The 22,551-nt window shown below is 42.2% G+C and overlaps 1 protein-coding gene and 1 long non-coding RNA gene across 9 annotated transcripts in view; one reads left to right on the forward strand and one right to left on the reverse strand.

Annotated features, from left to right (window-relative positions):
• Window positions 1-481: 481 nt before the first annotated feature.
• Window positions 482-18,728, forward strand: LOC112618343. The gene is made up of 3 exons (XR_003118069.1): window positions 482-2,609; window positions 2,998-3,144; window positions 18,665-18,728. It is a non-coding gene; the product is annotated as an uncharacterized LOC112618343 (long non-coding RNA).
• The window catches only part of ZBTB38 (zinc finger and BTB domain containing 38), a 125,008-nt gene continuing 109,500 nt past the window's right edge, over window positions 7,044-22,551 (reverse strand). For 4 of the 8 annotated variants that reach the window (XM_025375332.1, XM_025375333.1, XM_025375328.1 and 1 more), the window contains one exon: window positions 7,923-14,445. In XM_025375332.1, coding sequence (XP_025231117.1) covers window positions 10,858-14,445 — 3,588 coding nt within the window. In that variant the 3' untranslated portion in view covers window positions 7,923-10,857. Of the gene's footprint in view, window positions 14,446-18,292; window positions 18,416-22,551 lie in introns of all 8 variants that reach the window. The other 4 variants (XM_025375331.1, XM_025375330.1, XM_025375335.1 and 1 more) reach the window with 3 other exon arrangements.

A 22,551-nucleotide genomic window follows, 5' to 3' on the forward strand; every position in this document is an offset into this window, starting at 1 on the left:
ATCCCGGAGGAGCTCGCTGGCTGACGGCAGAGGCAGAATTGAAAACGGCTGAACCCAGAGAGCTATGGTGGGGCTTGAGGTCAAGGCAAGCAGAGGTCTGAGGCTGTCTCATACAACGCTGCAAGGAAGAGGCTTTTGATGGGGCCTTTGAATTAGGTACTGAGAAATGATCACATCGGTGCATGGGGCTGGGGTAGGGATGGGAATGAACATGTCAGCATGGTCAGGAGCTTGTGCACACAGACAGCGCGATGAGAAGCCAGGCATTTTGGAGAGTGGTGACAGCCGCCCCCTCAACACTCGCAAGGCGGGGAGCAAGTGTGCAGATGGAGGCGTGTATATCATGTGTCTAAATATTTAAAAGTTATAAACCAGGCTAGCAAGTTCTTAATTAAATACATTCTATTCTCCTCCCTTGACAAATATACCTTCACAGCAATCTGGAAGACCGTGTTGGAGTGCAGAATTCCTAGTTTCTGGCATTTCCTGCTGGAATGAGACAGCAGGGGAAGAGGTGGGTCAGATCCTCTCCCTTCCCCTCCTCCCCTCACCCTGCCCTCCCCGCAGGCTGCTAGGGGCCTCAGGCACACATGTGGACCCTGAAACTCCATCACAAACTAGGTCCACAACCCTTGCAAACAGCTGCCCTTTGGCTGTCCCAGGGGTGTGGCACTGGCAAGGAAGCGGCCAGAGCAGGCCTTGAAAGTCTGCAGGGAATTCTCAGGTTCTGGGTACCAGAGTGCGGTCTCTGGCGATGGCGTGGACACTGGGTGGGCACATCCCTGTTGGCCCTGCAGACTCTTTGCCCCGTGCGGCTGGGCACCTCTGGAGAAGGGCCAGCACGGAACCCTGCTGCCTAGGTCTGAGAATGATACTGAGTCCTGAGCAGTTCCCCGCGGCTGGAATGTCGTCGTGTTCAGCGGGAGCAGCCGCAGAGGAGGCTGATTCCTATCGTGAGGAGAGACGATGAAAATGGCGGCCCTGAATTCCTACCTCTGGTCTTTGGGAAGGGGAATGTCAGAAATAACGGAGTCTGATTTGGAAAGACCTGGGACATGGCCTGATGCTCTTCCACTCACCACACTCACGCAGATGTCGAGCAGGTCCAAATCAGTGTGTGGAACCTGCGTTTCTGGCCCAGAAGTTCTGAGAAGCTACACATTGAAAAGGGCCTAAGTTACCCACTGTCTCAGGTTGCTAGAGTTCCAGAGAGAAACCAACCACTCCAGAGGTGAGTGGGCTTACTTCTGGCAATACCCACTACTCCTGTGATGTGACTAACCTTTTTGAAGTAGATATGTCATTTCCTTGTCCTTCCATTAGAGGGAGCAAATGTGCATAAGGTCATCGATGACCCAGACATTTAGCAGACGATGCCGAAGGAGCTTGAAGATCCCTTCTGAAGCTGGTCTGCACTGCAGATTTTAACTCCCTGGTCCAAGCCTTAGTTTCTCCCATATATGACCCCTCTGAGTATCTGACTAAAGGTTCCAGATTTTAATTATTTATAAGGAAAAATAACACACACATGCCCCACCCACCCCCGCCCACCAACACTCTTACATTTTCATTGTTTCCTGATTGGAAAGATAAATGAAAGTATGAAGGCTTCCACTTGCCTTGGGTCACATGAGACCATATTTTCACCCCCAACATAACAACAGCCTTGTTTAGACAGTCCTTGACGTTTCCTAGTATTTTTAGAATTTCTTCCTTTTCACTGATCCCTGATAGATGACTCCAGGACTCTCTGGCTCTGCTATGAATACGGCTGTGCTCGTCACACCCTGACTCTGCTGTGAGTCTGGGCTGTGCTATTGGGCTCCAATCCCTTTTGCCTCTCCCAGCAGGCTCTGGAACTCAACTGCCTGGGATTAACTCTGTTTATCCACATACCAGCTGTATGGCCTTGGGTAAGTAATTTAACTTCTCTGTGCTTGGTTTTCTCATTGGGAACGACCCGTCATTGTAGCTTACCTCTGAAGATGGCTGCCATCAATTCCTTCCCTCCCTATAAGTGTCTGTGACTCCCCCACTGAGGACTAGAGTATACTCCTTCACCCCCTGGAAACTGGGTGGACTGTGGCTGCTTTAATGCCAGCCTGGTTATTGCCTTTAGATGACTCCAGCCTCATCACCATCTAACTGTAACTGCGTGAGAGGCTCTGCCCGGCTGATCCCAGTCAAACCACGGAACCATGTGAAATAATAATAAATGGTTGTTTTAAGCCACTGTTTTGTGACACTGTGCAGTAAAAAGATAACCACACTAAACATTGATGGCAATGATAATAATGTTTCCCTCACGGGGTGATATGAGGATTAAATTAATCTTCATTAGATGCTTAGAACAGCGGCTGGCAGTACTAATTGTCATATAGAATATGTTGAATAAAAAAAGGAATGACCTAGGTCTCTGAAAGTATTAGAGTCTCAGGCTAATAAACACTCATTTTCAGGAAAGGACAGTATTTTTTATTGTTTTAGCTCTAGGTTCTTCCAAAAAATACCTTAGTCAATGTGGAATCAGTAGGATGAAAACAGTGTCTTGGAGACCAAAAGGCTCAGAGTTGGTCCTGTCTGGCCTGGGCAAGCCCCTTCACCCCGCTGTGCCTCAGTGTCCGCAGCTTCCAAATGAAGACAGTCATTATGCCACCACAACAGGACTGCTGCGAGGGAGGAAGCAGACAGTAGTTGTGCAGAGCTTCAAAGATCATAGACTCTAACCTTATTGAGACACCTTGTTTCTGGACCCTCCATTTGTGTCATTCTATCAGACATTGAGGTCTGTACTTCTCTGGCCTCTTCCCTGCCTTAGTTTGTGATATGGACTATTATTTGACTCATCTTTCACATACAGATGCTCCCTGACTTATGATGAAGTTATGTCCCAATCAACCCACTGTAAGTAGAAAATATAACAGCATAGGCCGGATGCAGTGGCTCACGCCTGTAATTGCAGCACTTTGGGAGGCTGAGGCGGGCGGATCACCCAAGGTCAGGGGTTCGTGACCAGCCTGGCCAACATGGTGAAACCTATCTCTACTAAAACTACAAAAATTACCGGGCATGGTAGCATGTGCCTGTAATCCCAGCTACTCGGGAGGCTGAGGCAGGAGAATTGCTTGAACCTGGGAGGCGGAAGTTGCAGTGAGCCAAGATCGTATCATTGCACTCCAGCCTGGACAATAGAGTGAGACTCTATCTAAAAAAAAAAAAAAACAAAAAAAACCTACCAAATAGCTTAGCCTAGTCTACCTTAAATGTGGGTCAAACGCTTACTTTAGCCTGTAATTGGGCAAACTCATCCAATGCAATGCCTATTTTATGATAAAGTGTAGAATAGCTTATGAAATTTGTTGAATACTGTACTGAGTAAAAAATGGAATGCTTGTATGGGTACTCAAAATATGGTTTCTACTGAACGTGTATTGCTTTTGCATAATCATGAAGTCAAAAAATTGTAAGTGGAAACCTCAGAAGTCAGAGGCCATTTGTACTAGTGTATTCTAGATTCTTCCTTCTCTATACAAGCTTCATGGGGGGGACATCTTGCACTCCTAGCTTCAACAAATCTAAAACCCAAAGACTATCCTTGATCCATCCCTAGCCCTCAATTCCCATATACCATCAAACATCAAGTCCTGCTGTTTCTATCTCTTAAGTATCTCCCAAATCCTCCCCTTTTTCTCCATCTTCACTGCAATCACATCATCAGTTAAACTAAACTAAATTTGGCCTAAGGATGCCTTCATACTCAAGTCCGAAATGAACTGCAACCTTACTTAGTATGTAAACTAACTGAAAACCTAAACTAACAGCTGAGTCTCAGTCAGTTCAGCAGCTGAGCTTCAGTCAATCTCAGGCAGCTGACTGATTCACATAAGGCAAAACACTGAGCTGCAGCCAATGAAGCTGTCTCTGTACCTTACTTCTTCCATTTTCTTCTTATAAATGCTGCCTATGTTGTAGGCTGGAGTTCTTAAAACCTATTCTGGTGCTTAGGGGTCCCCAATTCACAAATGGTTGTTTGCTCAATTAAACTCTGTTAAATTTAACTTCTTTAAACTTTTTCCAGTTAACAAATCCAAGCCACTGTAATCTCCAGCCTGGACAACTGCAGTAGCTTCCTAACTGCTCTACTTCTGGCCGCTACTGTCTTCCAAGCCATTGTCTATATTTCAGCCACAGTGACTTTTTTTGTAATACAAACCTGATTAAATATACCTCTTCTTGTCCCAACCTGCTTTAAATAATTCAATGGCTTTCTGATGCTCTTAGTATAAGATCCAAATTCTTAGCATGACCTTGAAGGCTCTGCATGTTATGGCTCCTGTTCTCTAGTCTGATTTTAAATCAATTTCTCACATACTCTGGACACCACTGGCCTCCAAAGAACTGTGTTCCCTCCACAGGCTTCCCTTGATATCTGTTAGCCCCCAACCTAGAAACTCTCTCTCCTTCCAACTATTATTTATCTCTTAGGCCTCAGCTCAAAAGTTACTTCCTCAGGTCTAGGTGTGAAAAAAAAAAAAGTTACTTCCTCAAAGACAGCCTCCCTTGAACCTCCCAACTAGGTTACGTTCCCCCATTAGATGTCCTCAGAGCACCATGCAGCTCTTCACAGCATTTACTATGGTTGTAATTAATCAGCTTTTCAGCCTTTCGTGTTCCCCTCTATGCCACAGGCTCCAGGGACTATTTGTTTTGTCCATTCTTGTACTGTACTCCCACCTCAAATATATTTTGAATGAATGAAATACAACTTTCAAATCCGTATCTCAAGTCAGTCTCCTCTTCTGAACTTCCAACCCAGGTATCTAGTTTGTTGGCAACACCATCCTTCTAATTGCTCAGGCCCAAACCTTGGTGTCATTTTTCATTCCTCTGTTTTTCAACCCCTGGTTGAAAAATCTATACCATTAGCAAATCTATCATATCTGTCTTCAAAATACATCCAATATCTCAGCCACACAGAGTGTACCTCAAATACATCCAATATCTCAGCCACACAGAGTGTACCTCCTAACGGAAGAACCCCCCACCTAGGAAGTTGTCTTGTTTCTTCCTAGACTATGATCACAGAATTTCTTCGGAACGAAATTGCAAAGGGAAAAAATAGAAAATCTATAGATTAAAGGACAGGTATATCAACTAATTGTAGAATGGGACTTTAGTTGGATTCTGTTTCCAGTTGTAAAAAAAATTATAATGATGGGACAACCAGAAATTTTAACGAATGGAACTTGATGATATTAAGGAAATGTTAATTTTTAAGCAATGGTAATGATATGGTTATATTAAAAATGTTGTTTACCTTTTCAGAGATGCGTTCTGACATATTTATAGATGAAATGGTATGATGTCTAGGATCTGCTTCAAAATAATACAGTGGAGAAGGAAAGTAGATGAGGGCATCGATGAAACATTGGCTATGAATTGTTGATCGTTGAATGATGGATACACTGGGTTTTACCAAACTATTCTACCTCTGCATAGGCTTTAAAATTTCCATATTACAAAATTTAAAAATCTGTCTCCTGAATGTGACCCATTTCTTACTGTCTCCACTACTCCCACCCTCTTCCAAGCCACTGTCATCTCCTGCCACAGCCTCCTATCTCATCTCCCTGCCTCCACCCTTGCCCCGGCCTGTGGTCTATTCACTACACTGCAGTAAGAGTGATCCTTGTAAGCACATCAGATCCTTCCACTCTCTGCTGAAGTCCTCCAAAGGCTTCCCATCTTGCTTGGATATTGTGTTACCTCTCTCTGAGTTCACCTCCTACTACCCAGCCCCTCCTTTGCTTGCCCACTGCCTTATGCTTTCAGGATAGAGGTTCGACTCTGGCAAAGCCAAGGCCCTGACAATGTGTCCCACGTGCCTCTCCAGGTTCATCATCCCAAACCCCAGGCTTTTGGAACAACCTACATTCCTCCGTGGCTCCTTTGTTTTAGTCGCTCCTCTCTGGACCTGACCCCTCTGGTGAAGCCAAGCTCCACCAGTCTCTGCTCAGTATCACTTCTCTCTGCCTTGGTTCTAGGCCTCTTAAGAGCTCAGAGTTTTGTTTTATAATCATCTATTGTCTCATCAATCTCCTTCACCAGACTTAAGTTCCTCAAAGGCACAAGCTACCTCACATCTCTATAGTCCTAGTTCAGCAGTAAAAATTAAGTATATTTTGAATAAATGAATTACACTTTTACATAAGTTAGCATTATTATTTTTTGAGATGGAGTCTTGCTCTGTGGCACAGGCCAGAGTGCAGTGGCATGATCTCGGCTCTCTACAACCTCCACCTCCCAGGTTCATGTGATTCTCCTGCTTCAGCCTCCCCAGTAGCTGGGATTATAGGCACCTGCCACTACGCCCAGCTGATGTTTTGTATTTTTAGTAGAGACGGGGTTTCACCATGTTGGCCAGCCCATTCTCCAACTCCCGCCTCGGCCTCCCAAAGTGCTGGGATTACAGTTGTGAGCCACCACGCCTGGCTGCATTATTACATCTTTAAAATGTCTGTTTACCAGTTTCTCTAACTGGAATAAAATACTTTTGCCTATAATTACATACAAGTCATATATTTTAAAATTATTGCAAAAAAGTGTTTGATTTTCCAGAAAAACATTCTAAATAGAATGTTTTAGATGTTACTAATGAAATAAAAATATAACATTTCTAACTAGTTCGTCCATTCATTAAATTTAGAGTGAATAGTTCTAACTTGCACACCCAGCCAACTTTCTTGCTCACTGACCATCTTGCTTGAAGAATTGGGTTAGGAGGTACAAACTAGGGAGGGAGCAAAGGGGGCTTCTCTCTCCAGAAGAGAAATCAATAGCTGGTCAGGATTTGGGGAGGGGGAGTGGGATGGGGATGAGTTCTTGGATATGGAGGAAACCTAAGTGGAAGAACTGTTGCTTCTCTAAAAAGAAACTCATACAGACAGATGGGAGTGGAACCAAATCAATCAGTAGGTGATGAGATAAGACAAAGAGCAGTAGGAATGAAAATATCTGAAGTGATGGAAAAGAATGTACTAACATTTTTTGTTTTATGCTTTTACTTTCTCAATGGTTACAAATTCTTTCAATATTAAATGTTTTCTTTTAGATAATGAAATTAGTTTTAGCAGATAACAGTTATCAAATTTTTGGTGAATCTGGTTTGGATTGCCCTTCCAATACAAAATTGATACTACTGGCCAGCCATTGGTAGGCCTGGCAGTAATTTTCTCTGTGTTGGTGATGGACTGTGCTGCCTGAGCCACCGACATCCCCTCTCACATGGCCCACTGGGACAAACTGCAGGCATTTGCAAGATAGTTAGCTAAGTTTAGGAGTAGAGTCTATGACGACGGAACGTATTTTTTTCTTTGTGTGAAAATTACTAGCCTATAATGCCATTACAATTTTACTCCATATCGTTAAAAAAGTGCACAAATTTCACTGATTTTATAGGGCAATCTCCTGAGATATAAGGGAAGCCCAATTCAGGGGAAGCTGAACCCAACACAGCCTCCTTTAATCCCGTTCCAGGGCAGTCACTAACTGCCATCCTAAAGCTGCATTACTTTATCATGTCTCCTTTCCTCATACTCTGTTCAGTTTCTATAAATCACTTTTCTCTACAGTGTTGAGAAGGAACAAAAACATGGGCTTTGGAGTCAGGCAGACCTAGGTTAGCATCCTGGCTTTGTCTGGTTGTGAGACCTTCTCAAAGTCACTATAAAATGAGGATAATGAGGTTGAATTCTGGTGTGTGTGTGTTAATCAAATAGCCTATGTAAAGACGTTGCCTAGTGCCTGGTACTCAATAAATGTAATTTGTTTCCCGTGGATGAGTGGAGCAGAATGCTTCCTGGAGAGCATTTCATTCTCTGATTTATCATTATAAGATCAGGCCTATCCAAAACACTCAATCATCAGAAGACTTCAATCTCTTTTATTCTGCTTTTTTCCTAATGTCATAATCCATTTGACTCCTAAGCATGTAAGTAGGTACCACGGAATGTAAACAAGTAAGGAAACAGAAATATACCGAATGAATAATACGTGGAAACAAAGCTGTGACTCAGATGAAATAGCTACACGAAAGAAATAACATTAAAACATTTAAAAAGAGACTTAATATAGGAATAAGCTATTTTAATCAAGCAAAAACAAATTTATATCCATTATTTCTAAAAATAAAATTAGACTTTTCCAATCCTTAACATCTGCATTTAATAATATCTTCTAACCAAAATACAGATGCTAAAACAGCAAGTTACATTATATCTTGTACAGCATACAGTATGTTCACTGTTTACACTTACTTTAATTCTAGTTGGTCATGTACTCAATGCATACTTAAACATCACTCAATAAAATTTTCACAATTAACAAAAAAAGTGACAAGGCTGTCTTAAAACGGCTCTGCTATAAATTGTATAGAATATACAGAATTACAAAGTCAAGTATTTTTTTTATCAAAATATACACCCCTCCCTGAAACTAACACAAGCTATCAACATTTTAAATGAATACAATTATAGAAAATATTTGCAAAATTATTTTTTCATGTATAAATATTCTGCCATATTTACTTTGGTCTAGAATTATCAGCATACAAGTCCCACTTAAAAAATATCCACATGTAAGGGCTGGGAGAGAGACATCACTACAGGTAATTTTATATTTGGGGTTAACTGAAATCAAAATGACTAGAGTACACACTAATTATCTTTGATTCATATTATTAACTGATAAAACAAATTAGTGGATCACAGGATTGCTTATTCAATGTTCTAATTATCAATTCAAAAATGATTTTCATAAGCCCTTTGTGACTATCTAACAAAACCCAAATGAATAGTGTAGGGTATACATATATACAATGTATAAAATAAAGTTGAATTTGCTTGCATTTTCCCATTTTTCTCTACTTATATAATACTGTATGTAAGTGAAAGTAGATGAACAAAAGATAAATGCAGATACAATAGTGGGGTTACTTAACAGCAAGGTACTACAGTATTAAAAGGTCAACTTTAATCATGTCCTTTCATGGGTGTTTAAATGCTTTCTTACCCACCCAAATCCATACTAAGTCTTCTTCATGGAGACATCACACTTGTAGAGAGAAACCGGAGTCCTTTAAGCTACTTCTTCACAATGATAACCTTCCAATCTTCGATAACCTTGGGTTTCCATTCGTCAAATCCAATGAACATGAATGACTGCAGGTCAGGCTGAAACTGCATTCCGGATTCTGTTCACACCGGTGATCAAAGGGTGGAAATGTTTTCTCTCTCCCTCCCATTCTGGCAGTTTAAAAAAGAATCATGCATTCCAGCTTTCCAGGAACCTGGTCCACATGATAGAATATGATGTAGGGCAATTAGATTTGAGGGTAATGTTGATGGTGTGGGTCAGTGTAAAAGAACATTAAAAAGACTTCAGTGGGTTTTTAGCAAGGGGTGTAGATGTCTGCAAATATGACGACAGAGCATCTGGCTTTGTAGATATATTTCTGAGTCTCATAAGTAAACGATAGAACCATGTCACTCCACATTCTACCTTTCCATCCCCTAAAAACAAAGCTATTGTTTTAGGCAAGGAAGGCCATCACTTCTTCTTGCCCACTCAAGTCATTAATGGGTGGGGTGGAGGGTGGGGGCTCCTTTGCCCTTTTGCTTTATACTAGTCTGTACTTGTGGGCTGCATAATCTCCAAGAAGGCTAGTAATTACAATTACTAGGGATTAGGCAGTCACTTTCAAGTGCCTGGGAATTCACTACTGCAGTGTGCCTTGCACTAAATCTCTTGGACAGTCCTTCAGTGGAATGGGAGATGGCAGCTTCCACTTGAACCCTTAAGTCTGTCTGGAATAGACCCCCCACATCCATGGCCTTGTGGTGGTTGGAAGACTGCAGAGTTTCAGAAGAATGTGACCCTCTTTCATTCTCTGAGATGAGGCCATTGCAAAGTAATATGCAGCACAGGTAATCACAGGTAAATTCTGGGAGGGTGTTCCCCCATAGATAAGGCATGACCTATGTTTTCTGTGAATTGAGTAGACCAGTTCTAAGAACAGCTGAGCCATAACTTCAAGGGAACAGCATTCCATCTAAAAGCATTCACATGCTCTGAAATCATATTCAAAATGCTTTCTACTGATTTTTACATCAGTCCTCATTATTTGCACATCTATTGCTCCTCATAATTCTCTACAGGGGATATGGACAGTTAAAAGTTATAGTGATTTATATATGTATTTTACAAGGTTTGTGTTGCAGAAAAGTAGTTCTACATAATGTATGAATGTCCTACTTTAGGTTACTCATTATGCACATAATTTCAGTTATATTGTTTAAGTATTTCACGTGTATCCATTAATTTAAACAAATTTTAATAGTGCAGAAGCCAGATGGGAATAAAGACCGTCACACAGCTCATTACCACGTAACATATTTACGAAGATGCCATCTTCATTTTCTCCAGTGACTAAAGACAGTTCAGCAGCCAGTTCCTATTAGCAATTATTAGAAAGTTTCAAACTAGGCTAAAATTAAACTCCTTTTTTCACTGGTAGAAATACCACAGCTAAGAACTTCATTAACTTTCACAAGAAACTTGGGATACTGGAGGAGTCAGCTATTTTGCTTTTGTGCACTTTGCATAAAGTTAATGCTAAAACCCAAAGTAGATATTAGGATCCTTTTTCTGGAATTTTCACAAATGAGTGTTTTTTTGTTTTGTTTTTAAATTTCACTCCTTCATGACTGTTATGTGAATAAAATTAAACTAAACTTAAATCATAACCAAAAAAAAAAAAACACCAACTATATTTTTGAAGATTTTTCTAACTCTTTCCACTCAAAGGACAACATTTTCCACACCGGTTTGTATGTTATCCTTTTGGTCATTGTCTTCTGAATCAATGAAATGTTGATTCTCCAAGGGATTTGAGTTTTCGTGGCACATGTCACCTATTTTCTCCTGCTGACTTGGGCTTTTGAATAAGTGTTTCTTTTGGTGCATTCCAAGGGCAGCAGCTGTTTTGCAAATTTTGGGGCACTGGAAGCAGGCATAGCCCTTCCCATTATGCTCCCGAATATGCCTCTGCTCATGATTCCTTTTGGTGGAGAGATACAAAAATCTCTGAAAGCAGAACTGACAGTGGTAACGCTTTTCTCCAGTATGGATTCTTTCATGGATTTTGAGGGTCTCATTCAAGGTGAACGCCTTGTTGCAATACTGACAGACAAACTCCTTCAAGCCCAGGTGGATGCGTTCGTGTTTCTGTAAGTTTCCTTGCACCGAAAAGCACCGTCCGCAGGTCTTGCACTGGTATGGCTTTTCCCCGGTGTGACATCTCATGTGCATTTTGAGTGTGGAAGGGCTCTGGAACTGCTTGGCGCAGAGCTCGCAGGTGTATGGCCGAGAGGTAAGATGTCGGTGGGGCCTTCCTTGGTTTCCAGCCCCTGCTGCTTTGTCTCCGTCACAGAGTTCACACTGCAGCTTGGGCATCTCTTTAGTTTCTTCTTCCTCAAAGGGTTTATCCTGAGGAGCCTTCCCCACGGCGCAATCCAGTTCTGCTGGGTATTTACATTTATGGCTTGGGCTCCTGTTTCCGTGCTCCTTCCTCCAGTTGACTTTCCTCATTTTTCTCAACTGTCTGGATTTCTTTTTGGGTTTGTAGTTGTAGTAAGGGCGCCACGGTTTGTCAGTGGAATCCTGGTCACTTGCATCATCGAACACTTCACTCATCTCCATGCACTCGGATTGGCAAAGCCCGAGTGGGCTGTCTCCACTGGGTTCCGGGTCATTCCCCTGTGGCAAAGGCTCCTCCTGCATCTGATACTTAGGTCTTCTCCCTCTTTTATAAAACAATTTAGATCCTAGGATGTGCCTTTTCACAATGGCTTCGTTTCCAATTTTCACTGTTATTTGGCAAAGGGGTGCAACGTTACTATTTGTGGAGGTTCCCGGCAGAGCAGGTTTTGCAATGTAGGTTTCAATTTTACTGGTTTCTTCAGTAATATTTGTGGTTTTGCTCAATGATCCTCCAGGATCGGCAACATATTTTGACTCCTCCGGTATTTCCCCCCTGGTATGTGATGTAGTTTTCTTTTTCTCCTTAATGCTTTTGGGTCTGCTTGCAAACTTACCCACTTTATCTGGCTCAGGCTTACTGTCATCTTTCAGGGACTGACTGACAGCTGGGTCTGAAAAGGCTCTGTGGTTGCTGCTGGTCATGGCAGCAATGGCATTGCTGTGCATGATCACCGATGAAAACTGGCTGCTGTGTACAATGACCGAGGGTGCAGAGCCACCGTAGCTGATCACAGAGGCGGCATTCTCACTGTTATTACTCAAGGATAAAACAGGTACATCCCCTGCCCGGAGGTCAGAACTGACAGCATTTTCAGTGGAAGAAACTGACACCTCAGCTGAATAAAAGTTATTGTCAAGATCAATTTTCAATGCCTCCTCTCCCCATTTGGTGCCCTCTGCATTTTGTACATTGGCAGAAGTGGGTATGTCCTGACATGCAGATGTTTCCAATGGGATGGCTGGACTGTTGGTCAGGGTGTTTACAGTATCTTGGAAATTCAGCGTAGGTAATTCAGAGCTGTGTGGATTCTGAACAACATAGGTACCAGGTGCAGACTCATTCATTTGACTGTTTTCTCGTGCATTTTCATAGGAAGAATTTCGGTAGCTCTTATAAGGGGCCCTTTTGCATTTCATAGGCAGTAGCCTATAAAGTTTATATGGATAGACACTAGGCTTCAGGCCTCCATTTGCTGTTTTTTTACTGATGGAAAGTCTATGATCGATGGCATGGAAAGACTTCTGATGATTTTTGAGTATATAGTAGGTCATGAAAGTTTCAAGACAGAAAATGCACTGATATCGTCTTTCTCCCGTATGCCAAATTTCATGCCTTGTCCTGTACTCAGCCAATGCAAATACTTTGTTGCAGTAATGGCAAGGATATGTTCTTCTCCAGGAGTGAACATTTGCATGTCTTCGGAGGCTAGATAAGGTCACATAACTACGTTTGCACACAACACAACTATAGAGCATTTGCCCATTAACAAATTTAACCATGTGGTCCGTGTCTGGCAAAGTACTTCCGGAACTGGAAAATTCACCAATCCTATTTTCAGATAATAAAGGTTCTGGACCCGTGAATGAACCTCCATTTTGTCCAATGGTAGGATAGTTTTCTAAAAAGCGTTGGTTTCCTCCAGGAATGGGCATGTGGCTTGACCTCATGCAGATCTGTTCATGCCGATCCAACCTGTTCAGGGTGGTGAACTGTTTGTTGCAATACTTGCACACTAAAGGCTCCTGGGTTGGCTTGTGAAGCTGCATGTGGGCACTGAGCAGAGTGCTGCTGTCAAAGGCTTTGGAACAGCAGCTACAGTTGTACACCAGAGGTGGAACCTCTGCTGCTGGCGGCCCAGGAACATCAGAAGATTGATTTTCATCTTCCCTGGAAAAATGGACATCTCCTTCATTGTTTGGAGATTTTGAACGAGCGAGAACGGCAGCTGGCTGTGGACTTCTTTCTTGATTAACCTCTAAGTTGGATACTGGAGGGGGTGGTATATTTTCTGTGGCTGAATCAGAATCCTGTGGTATGGAGAATGTCTTTGGCTTCCGGCATGTTTTCGGTTTTGCTGCAAGGGCTTCGCAGTTTTCTTTCCCTGTGTTACCAGGTGAACTGCCATCATGTTCACGTACAGGCTGACTTCTGTAAGCCTCAGCTACGGAAGAAACAGCGTATGAGTGCTCAGCGAGTGTGCGGACAGGCTCTGCCTCGTGGCAGACGTCCGTCCTCTCCAGGCAAAGGCTAGCTGTTCTCATGGAGTCAGAGACCTTTTTGAAACTTGCCCTCAAGTCCAGCGGGGAAAACATGTTATTACTATTTTCTGTTTCGATGATGGAAAATGCATTTGTGATCCTTGGCCCATTAGTGATGGCTGGTTCTTCATGCCTTTTTTCATGTTTTTCTTCTTTAACCACTCCCTTTTCAGTAATACAGAATACATAGGGACCCGGGGAATTTGAGAAGTTGCGATCGGTAAGGTCTTCCAAGAATGATATTCCCAGCTTTTTTCCTGCAGCTGCAAGATCAGTGACTGTTTCCTGTCTCTTGACAACGACTGTGGAACTGTAGATATAATTCAGTATTTCGGTAAACACTTCAGCTTTGAGATCGTCCAGCTCCAGGACGTGGCTGGAAATACAGATTGTATGGCTCCAAAAGATATTTTTAAAATACAGGCTTGAAGCTGCCAGAACATTGCTGTGGGCTTTAAATTTAGTATCTTCCACAATGATAGTGACATCGCATAAAATGCCCCGAATGCGCTGCTCATTTAAGATGGAGAGCACCGTGTCACTGTGAAAGTCGTCCTTGAGGTCCCTGGAAAGGGACATGACTGTCATCTGAAACAAGAGGAGAGAAATGGTCAGAGACTCTTCCACAGGTGGCTTCTTTATCTCTAGACTATTTTCCACTTCTGTGAAAAACTGTTCTTTTGTATGAAACTTCAGGTTTTTATCTCTCTGTTGATGCTCCCAAGGCTCAAGAGTCAACATTAGAAGCTAAATCTTTTTCTTGCCCCAGCCTGTTTCTCATACCATTGCTAATAGTTGTTATCATTGGAAATCCTCCCAGAACTCCTTCCCCTTTACTCCAAAGTTGGAGCTATATATACATGTCCAAATTTGGGAGGGGAGGAGGTTTTATTTTACTTTATTTTTTCTGAAATGTTAAGGGTCTCATCATCACTCAAGGCTGCTGCTTTGAACTACTAGAGCTGGGCAATTCCATGGTCCTGCCACAAGCTTCCTGCCTATTTTCAAAGAGGACTCTGATGATCCAGTCATAACCATGAAGCAGGAAAATGATTTATTTTTTTTTTGAGATGAAGTCTCACTCTGTCGCCCAGGCTGGAGTGCAGTGTCACAGTCTCTGCTCACTGTAACCTCCACTTCCCAGACTCAAGCTATTCTCTCACCTCAGCTTCCTGAGTAGCTGGGACCACAGGTGCAAGCCACCACGCCCGGCTAATTTTTGTATTGTTGGTAGAGATGGGGTTTCGCCATGTTGCCCAGGCTATTTTTTTAAATGAATTTTCCTTAAGTGGTACCTATATGCAAAGCTATTGCCCACTCAGAGAAGCAGCAAGAACTGAAGGAGCCCTTCCTGATTAGTGGCTCAGAAGGGTCTCTCTCTCTAGAGTTGCAGGGTGTGTAATCGAGTCTGACCACCAGGGGCACCCTGCCTTTCTGCGCTATTGGCCCTGCGGGGACTCATCAGGTTCCTTTTCTAGTTTCCCCTTTAGTAGAGACAAAGTAGACTAGGGCTTTCAAAAAGAACTGTCGGGTACTGAAGGCAAATACAAAGGAGATAAAACGTAAAACAAGGAAAGGACATTTCTAAATCCTTTGACAAGAATGGACAAGAATGAATCTAGTCATAGGTTCCTGAATTAGCACAACTTCAAGGCACAGTGGCTCTTGTTCTGGTCTGAGGATCCCATCTCTATTCTTCTCTGTATTTGCTATATTCTCTATATAAGTCCTACTCCATGAGCTTGGGGTGCTAGAGTTTACTAACTGATATTTTAGTGAGGGGCAGTGAAAAGCAGCAGCTTTCGTACTTCCCACAGTAAGAGACAGTGACCTATCTCTTACGATCTCTGTCACAGTACATAGTGACCTAAGACACAAATGAAATTAACACTCACCCTTACTAGGTGTGATGCATTCTGTTCTGCTCTAGTACTTTTCTTTTTGAGATGGAGTCTCGCTCTGTCGCCAGGCTGGAGTGCAGTAGCATGATCTCAGATCACTGCAGCCTCCGGCTCCAGAGTTCAAGCAATTCTCCTGCCTCGGCCTCCCAAGTAACTGGGACTACAGGCGCATGCCACCATGCCCAGCTAATTTTTGTATTTTTAGTAGAGACGGGGTTTCACCATGTTGGCCAAGATGGTCTCGATCTCTTGACCTTGTGATCTGCCCGCCTCGGCCTCCCAAAGTGCTGGGATTACAGGCGTGAGCCACCATACCCAGCCTTTTCTTTTAAAGAATGCTTACAGCAACTCACTAATTTCACTACCCACTAATAGATCACCACATGCAGTTAAAAGTAAAGCAAAACAAACAAACAAACAAAACACACACCAAAAAAACCCCTCTGGTCTACAGAACATACTAACCAGCTATTCATCCAGTCTCTCCATGCTATTCTGTATTAAGTGACGTCTCCAGAAAGCCTTACAGTTTGATGATACAACTTTAACTCAGTGGCAATGCTTTCCTGGCACTAAAGTATAACATTTAGCTCATGGCATTTATTTAGTTGGATGGACCAGATGGCCACACAAAGAACCTCTCTTTACCTTTTTGTAAAGCTGCTATTATAAGCTGTGACTATTATGTTATTTAATGTCCTTTATACAAGGATCCATCTGACAAATTCTTTTATAGTATCCAGTCATAGGAAAAAAGTACCTTTCTATTAACAAATTCTTCAATTCAGATAATGAGAACACTATATTCACCATGTTTCTGTTTTAATTCTCAAGACAAAGAAGCTCAGAACTAACTTTTATCATCAATTGTTGTAGCTATTCTTGGCCTGGGTTTCTGGTGTGCCTATTGTTTCATTTTCTTTAACATTAGTTCTTCTGCTCTTGTCTACCCTGCCTTTAACTGTAATCTTCTATGAATCTTTTCCAGAAGTATGGGGGATTATTTCTACAAATAAAACTAGAATGAAATGAAATGGAATCTTATGACTTCCTCTTTGCCCCTGAAGGGGAGAAAGGGTCACCCCGGAGTGAAGGAGTCTGTCCTTCACTGGGTCACAGATCGATAGCATACTATGCTGATGTTTCTTTTGCCTTCTTTGAAGTCTCTCTGCTCTGGGCCCCTGTAGGATCTCCTTTCTCCCCTGACGCATATATTTTTATCATGCTTGGCTTCTCAGAAGCCCACACATTATTTTAATACTTTATCAGCCTGACTAGATAGCTTCAGATCTGAAAAGACACATGCTCTATGATTCAGAAAGGTGGCTTAGGTCTAGGCTGACATCATCTATTTTGTCCAATTCAAAACTACTGCTTCTTCCAAAACATTCTGCTTCACAGCATCCTGAATCTCCCTTTAGGCTCTGCTTCCATTTGGGGAATACGGCATTTCACATCGGGTAATGAACACTCTAGGGTGTCCTGACTCAGATTTATAATATACAAAGCCCCAACCACTTCTGTGGGATTCTGATTCTTCTCTCAGATTGTTCAGCTAGGATGGTCAGCAAAAGGCCGTGTTACTTTTAACACAGAATAATACCGTAGTCATACTTAACAGAACAACATATACAATAAGTATCATTATATATGTCATTAAAATATTGTCATAACTTTGCAAAATCAAAGCATGACATTTTTCAGGGGGGATATCTACCTTTGTGTGGCAGAAATCCTTTAAAAATCATAGTTACTAAGTAGCACCTTGACTTGCCTTCTTGACACACCTTCTAACAACTTTATTCAGTAAATATGTTAATATGGTCAGGCATAGTACTTGGGTGCTAGAGATATACTGGAGATATGAACAGGAGGAAGGCAAGTCGCTGGTCTCAAGGAGCCCAGAGTCTAGGGGAAGAAAGAGAACTGTCAACTAATCATTGGAATCCATGAGGGCAGGCCATATACTGGAGATAAGTATAAAATGTTAGAAGAGTAAGTAAAATTATTTACAGAGGCCCTGGATTACTTCCATAAATAAGTAAAACAGGGGTATAGGAAGGATTCTGTAAGGAGAAGGAACACTATAGGCAAAATAAATTAAAATGATCAAAGCAGATACTGTTCTCAGGGGCTGATGAGGGAGCCTGAGTGGTGGCAGGAGTGGTGTGTGCAGCCCAGTCGACAGTGTCTATATGGGGTCAGGCACATGGCAGGCCTCAGCATGTATCTGTTGAATGAGACGGCCTGGGAAAGAAGGGTCAGACCAGATCATAAAGGGCCCTAAAGGACTCCCTACAGTTAAATTTTATATAGAAGTGAATAGGGAACCATTGAGAGTCATAATGAGATCTGAGCTAAGAAAGTGGGATGAGGTGGGTGAGGCGTGGTGGCTCATGCCTGTAATCCTAGCACTTTGGTAGGCCAAGGTGGGTGGATCACCTGAGGTCGGGAGTTCATGATCAGCCTCACCAACATGGTGAAAACCCGTCTCTACTAAAAATACAAAATTAGCCAGGCCTGGTGGCACATGCCTGTAATCCCAGCTACTTGGGAGGCTGAGACAGGAGAATTGCTTGAACCCGGCAGGCAGAGGTTGTGGTGAGCCAAGATTGCACCATTGCACTCCAGCCTGGGCAACAAGAGCAAAACTCCGTCTCAAAGAAAAAAAAAAAAAAAGAGAGAGAGAAAGTGGGATGGGGTGTTGGAGGTGGTGATGGCATCTGAATTCAAAATTTACTTTAATTCTCTTAACAAATATTTACTGAACAATTGCTAGGCAGAGGCATCAGCTAAGTGCTATAGAAACACAAGCAATCAATCAGCTGGGCATGGTGGCATGCACCTGTAGTCCCAGCTACTCAGGAGGCGGAGGCAGAAGAATTGCTTGAACCCAGGAGGCAGAGGTTGCAGTGAGCCAAGATTGCACCACTGCACTCCAGCCTGGGCAATAGAGTGAGACTCCATCTCAAAAAACAAAAACAAACAAAAAAAAAAAAAAAAAAAAAAAGGACAAGTGTTCATTCCTCCTTTGAATGAATGCTTACTGAATACCTATTATGTGCTTTGAGGCAGTGGTTCCTAAACCTGGCTAGGCATCAAAATCACCTGAGAGGTATTCAGATAGTACAGCTTTACAGATTCCATCTCCCCTGCTCCTACAGAGATTCTGGTTTAGAACAGCTGGGGTGAGACCCTGGAATCCATATGTATTTTTATACCTTAATTTCTTTTGCGAATAAGTAATAAATTCATATGACATCAAATTGAAAAAGCATACAGAGTAAACATTGGAAAGTCTTCTTCCCACCTTGTTCCAGAGGAGCACCTTATTTCAGGTAGTTTTTAATCAACTAGCCAGAACCATTTCTAAGGGCTGATATCAAAACTTGGTGCCATAAGAGAAACAAAAATTCTACCCTCAAAGGTTTGCAGGGTGGCAGGGGAACTAAGATGTGCTTATGAAACACTGCAAAAAAAAAAAAAAAAAAAAGATACTCAGGGAACATCCAGGATCAGGCATGCAGGGAAAAGGTATGGGAGTCAACAGAGAGTAAGGGAGGCAGAAGAGGGAGGCTGAGAAACTCCCTGAAGGAGGAAGTGGCATGTACTGGATTCTGCTGCTGGAATTAAGCACTGCAGATATGGACAAGAGGAGAAAAGGCAACTTCAGGCAGAAAGAGACAGAGTCAGAATTTCATGCCCTCAAGAAGTTTATAATCCAGGAGTCAATGCACCTGCTTAAAACAGAGTCTGAATCTGCAAATGGAACTTGAAAAAAAGCAGTGAAACTTGTTGGAGAAGCAATTTAAAGTTAAGACTCTATATCCACCTCTCCAATCTTAACAGTGACCACTCCCAAAACCACCAAGTGTTGTCAAAACTGTCTTCAGAGCACATTTATCCAGCTCATTGGATGATCTCAGAAAGTGCTACGGCTAAAAGCCATATTCCACAGGTCCAAAGTGCAACAAGGAAATCAGTTCTAAATCTGCAGACCAGAGGAGGCCCACTGTAAGCCATACAGCAAATCTGGTCCCCACAGGTTTTGTTTGACCCGTGTGATTTTTAAAACCATATTTTTGAAAATCTTCCTTAACCATGTTGAAAAACTCTAACATAAAAATCAATGTAGCCGGCTGGGCGAGGTGGCTCACGCCTGTAATCCCAGCACTTTGGGAGGCCGAGGCAGGCGGATCGCTTGAGATCAGGAGTTCAAGACTAGCCTGGCCAACATGGTGAAACCCCATCTCTATTAAAAATACAAAACTTAGCCAGGCGTGGTGGTGGGTGCCTGTAGTCCCAGCTGCTCAGGAGGCTGAGGAGGAGAATCGTTTGAACCCAGGAGGCAGAGGTTGCAGTGAGCCAAAATCACACCACTGCACTCCAGCCTGGGTGACAGAGCAAGACTCTGTCTCAAAAAAAAAAAAAAAAAAAAAAAAAAAAAAAAAAAAAAAATTCAATATAGCTTTTTTTGAAAAACAGGAAGACCAGGCCACACTGGGGTTGTAGCCTGCCTGGCAAAAAGGACTGGTGCCAAGTGGCTGTGTCCCCAACACACACACTGCCTGCCCAAGGATTTATCACCAGGCAGCTTCTCTCAGTAATGTGGCCGCCTGACCTCTTCGGCAGGTTAGGTTTGTGTGACTGATAAGAACAGTAAGTAAAATAACATTGGACCCACTTAGACATACTTACTTGAAGGATATCCCCAGGATGAAAATTTAGACTTTAAAAGAGCTCATGTGGGAGGGGGAAAGTCATTTTCACCAAAAACAGTATTCTTTGACTTTACTTTAAAGCAACCTCCTCCACTACATTTCTTCACGAAGAGTAACTTAAAACAGAAGTCCTAGGAGCTCCTGCCAATGGAAAGCCCCAACAGATTTCAGAAAAAGAAATGCAAGTTAGAAAGAAGATGAGGTTTAATTTACATGTAACTTTCTAAAATATTTTCTAAAAAGCAAGTTGTGTGCAATAAATTCACCGAGATGGAATAGATAAGCATAAAAAGGCTAACAAAAATATTCTAGATATAAAAATTTGGGTAAGTCAATATTTTTAAAAACATAAAGTAATTTGTAATTGGATAACTGGCCACCTGACTTTAATGTCACTATTTTCCTGAGTTTGCATTTTAGCTGGAATAGCTTTTAAAATATATTTTTATGTTTTTTTTTTTTGAGACGGAGTCTCACTCTGTTGCCCAGGCTGGAGTGCAGTGGTGCGATCTTGGCTCACTGCAACCTCTGCCTCCAGGGTTCAAGCTTTTCTTCTGCCACAGCCTCCCAAGTAGCTGGGCTTACAGGTGTGTGCCACCATGCCTGGCTAATTTTTGTATTTTTAGTAGAGACAGCGTTTCACCATGTTGGCCAGGCTGGTCTTGAACTCCTGACCTTGTAATCTGCCCACTTCGGTCTCCCCAAGTGCTGGGATTACAGGCGTGAGCCACTGTGCCTGGCCTAAAATATATTTTTAAAATGTATAGTACACATATGTATACAGCCACATGTGTGTGCAAATACAAGCATGCATATATAAATACATGGACATATATTATATTTAAATACATTTTATAAGCACAGATATAGAAATAGGATGAACATATAATTCAGCATCCAAAACAGGACACTTGAGAGAGAAAGGAGGTACAACCAATGCCAGGAAAACAGGTATACATTGGGATTGTACCTCAAAAAATCAGGATGAATGGTCATCCAGTATTTTATATATAAACAAAATATAAATCTCTATATACATTATTTTACTTTTATTATCTTTTTTCTTTTTTAAGACAGGGTCTTGCTCTGCCAAGCAGGCTGGAGTGCCATCAGACGGCGTGGTGCTGTCATGGCTCATTACAGCCTTGAACTCCTGGGTTTGAGTGATCCTTCCACCTCAGCTTTCCCCCATCCCCCAACAGTAGCTGGGACTACAGGCGTGTGCCACCACCCTTGGACAGTTTCTAAATTTTTTGTTAGAGATGGGGTCCCACTATGTTGCCCAGGCTGGTCTCAAATCCTGGGCTCAAGTGATCCTCCCACCTTGGCCTCAAAAAATGCTTGGATTACAGGCCTGAGCCACCACAGCCAGCCTGTATAAATTAAATAAAAAATTATATATCATACTTATAAGGACATTTGTGTATATTTACATAAAGTATATTGTACAAATATTTAAAGTACTTTAAAGAATTATATAAATATATGATAAACATATTTTATAATTAGACTTTATATAAATGCCACTGGGAAATTCTAGTAAATTAGCATATTTGGAATTCTCAGTTTTTATCTCCTGCTATGCTTCAGCCTTATATAATTAAAAACACATACACATAATGTAAACAAGAGGCACTTAAGATACTTTTGATGACTGAAATGAACTTTCTTCACTTGCTTTTTAGAATTTCCTAGCTTTAGAAAAAGAAAATGAATCTATGCTCATGGTCAAAGACTGAAACAGCACAGATATGCATTAAGGTAAAAAGTAGAAGTCCTCTTCTCCACCCTAGCCTCCCCACTCCCTACATCCATACTCCCTACCTCCCCCAACACACACACAGCACACACTCTCCCTTGTCATGGGTTCCTTTTCTTATAACTTTGGACGACTTCTACATTCTGCCTGAATAAAGCCTTAGGAGAGAAACTGTATTTCCTCTTAAGATTATCCTTCTCAGGCCGGGTGTGGTGGCTCATGCCTGTAATCCCAGCACTTTGGGAGGCCGAGGTGGGTGGACCACGAGGTCAGGAGATCGAGACCATCCTGGCTAAGACGGTGAAACCCTGTC

This window comes from Theropithecus gelada, chromosome 2, assembly GCF_003255815.1.
Source record: "Theropithecus gelada isolate Dixy chromosome 2, Tgel_1.0, whole genome shotgun sequence".
In the NCBI taxonomy this organism is placed as follows: Eukaryota; Metazoa; Chordata; class Mammalia; order Primates; family Cercopithecidae; genus Theropithecus; species Theropithecus gelada.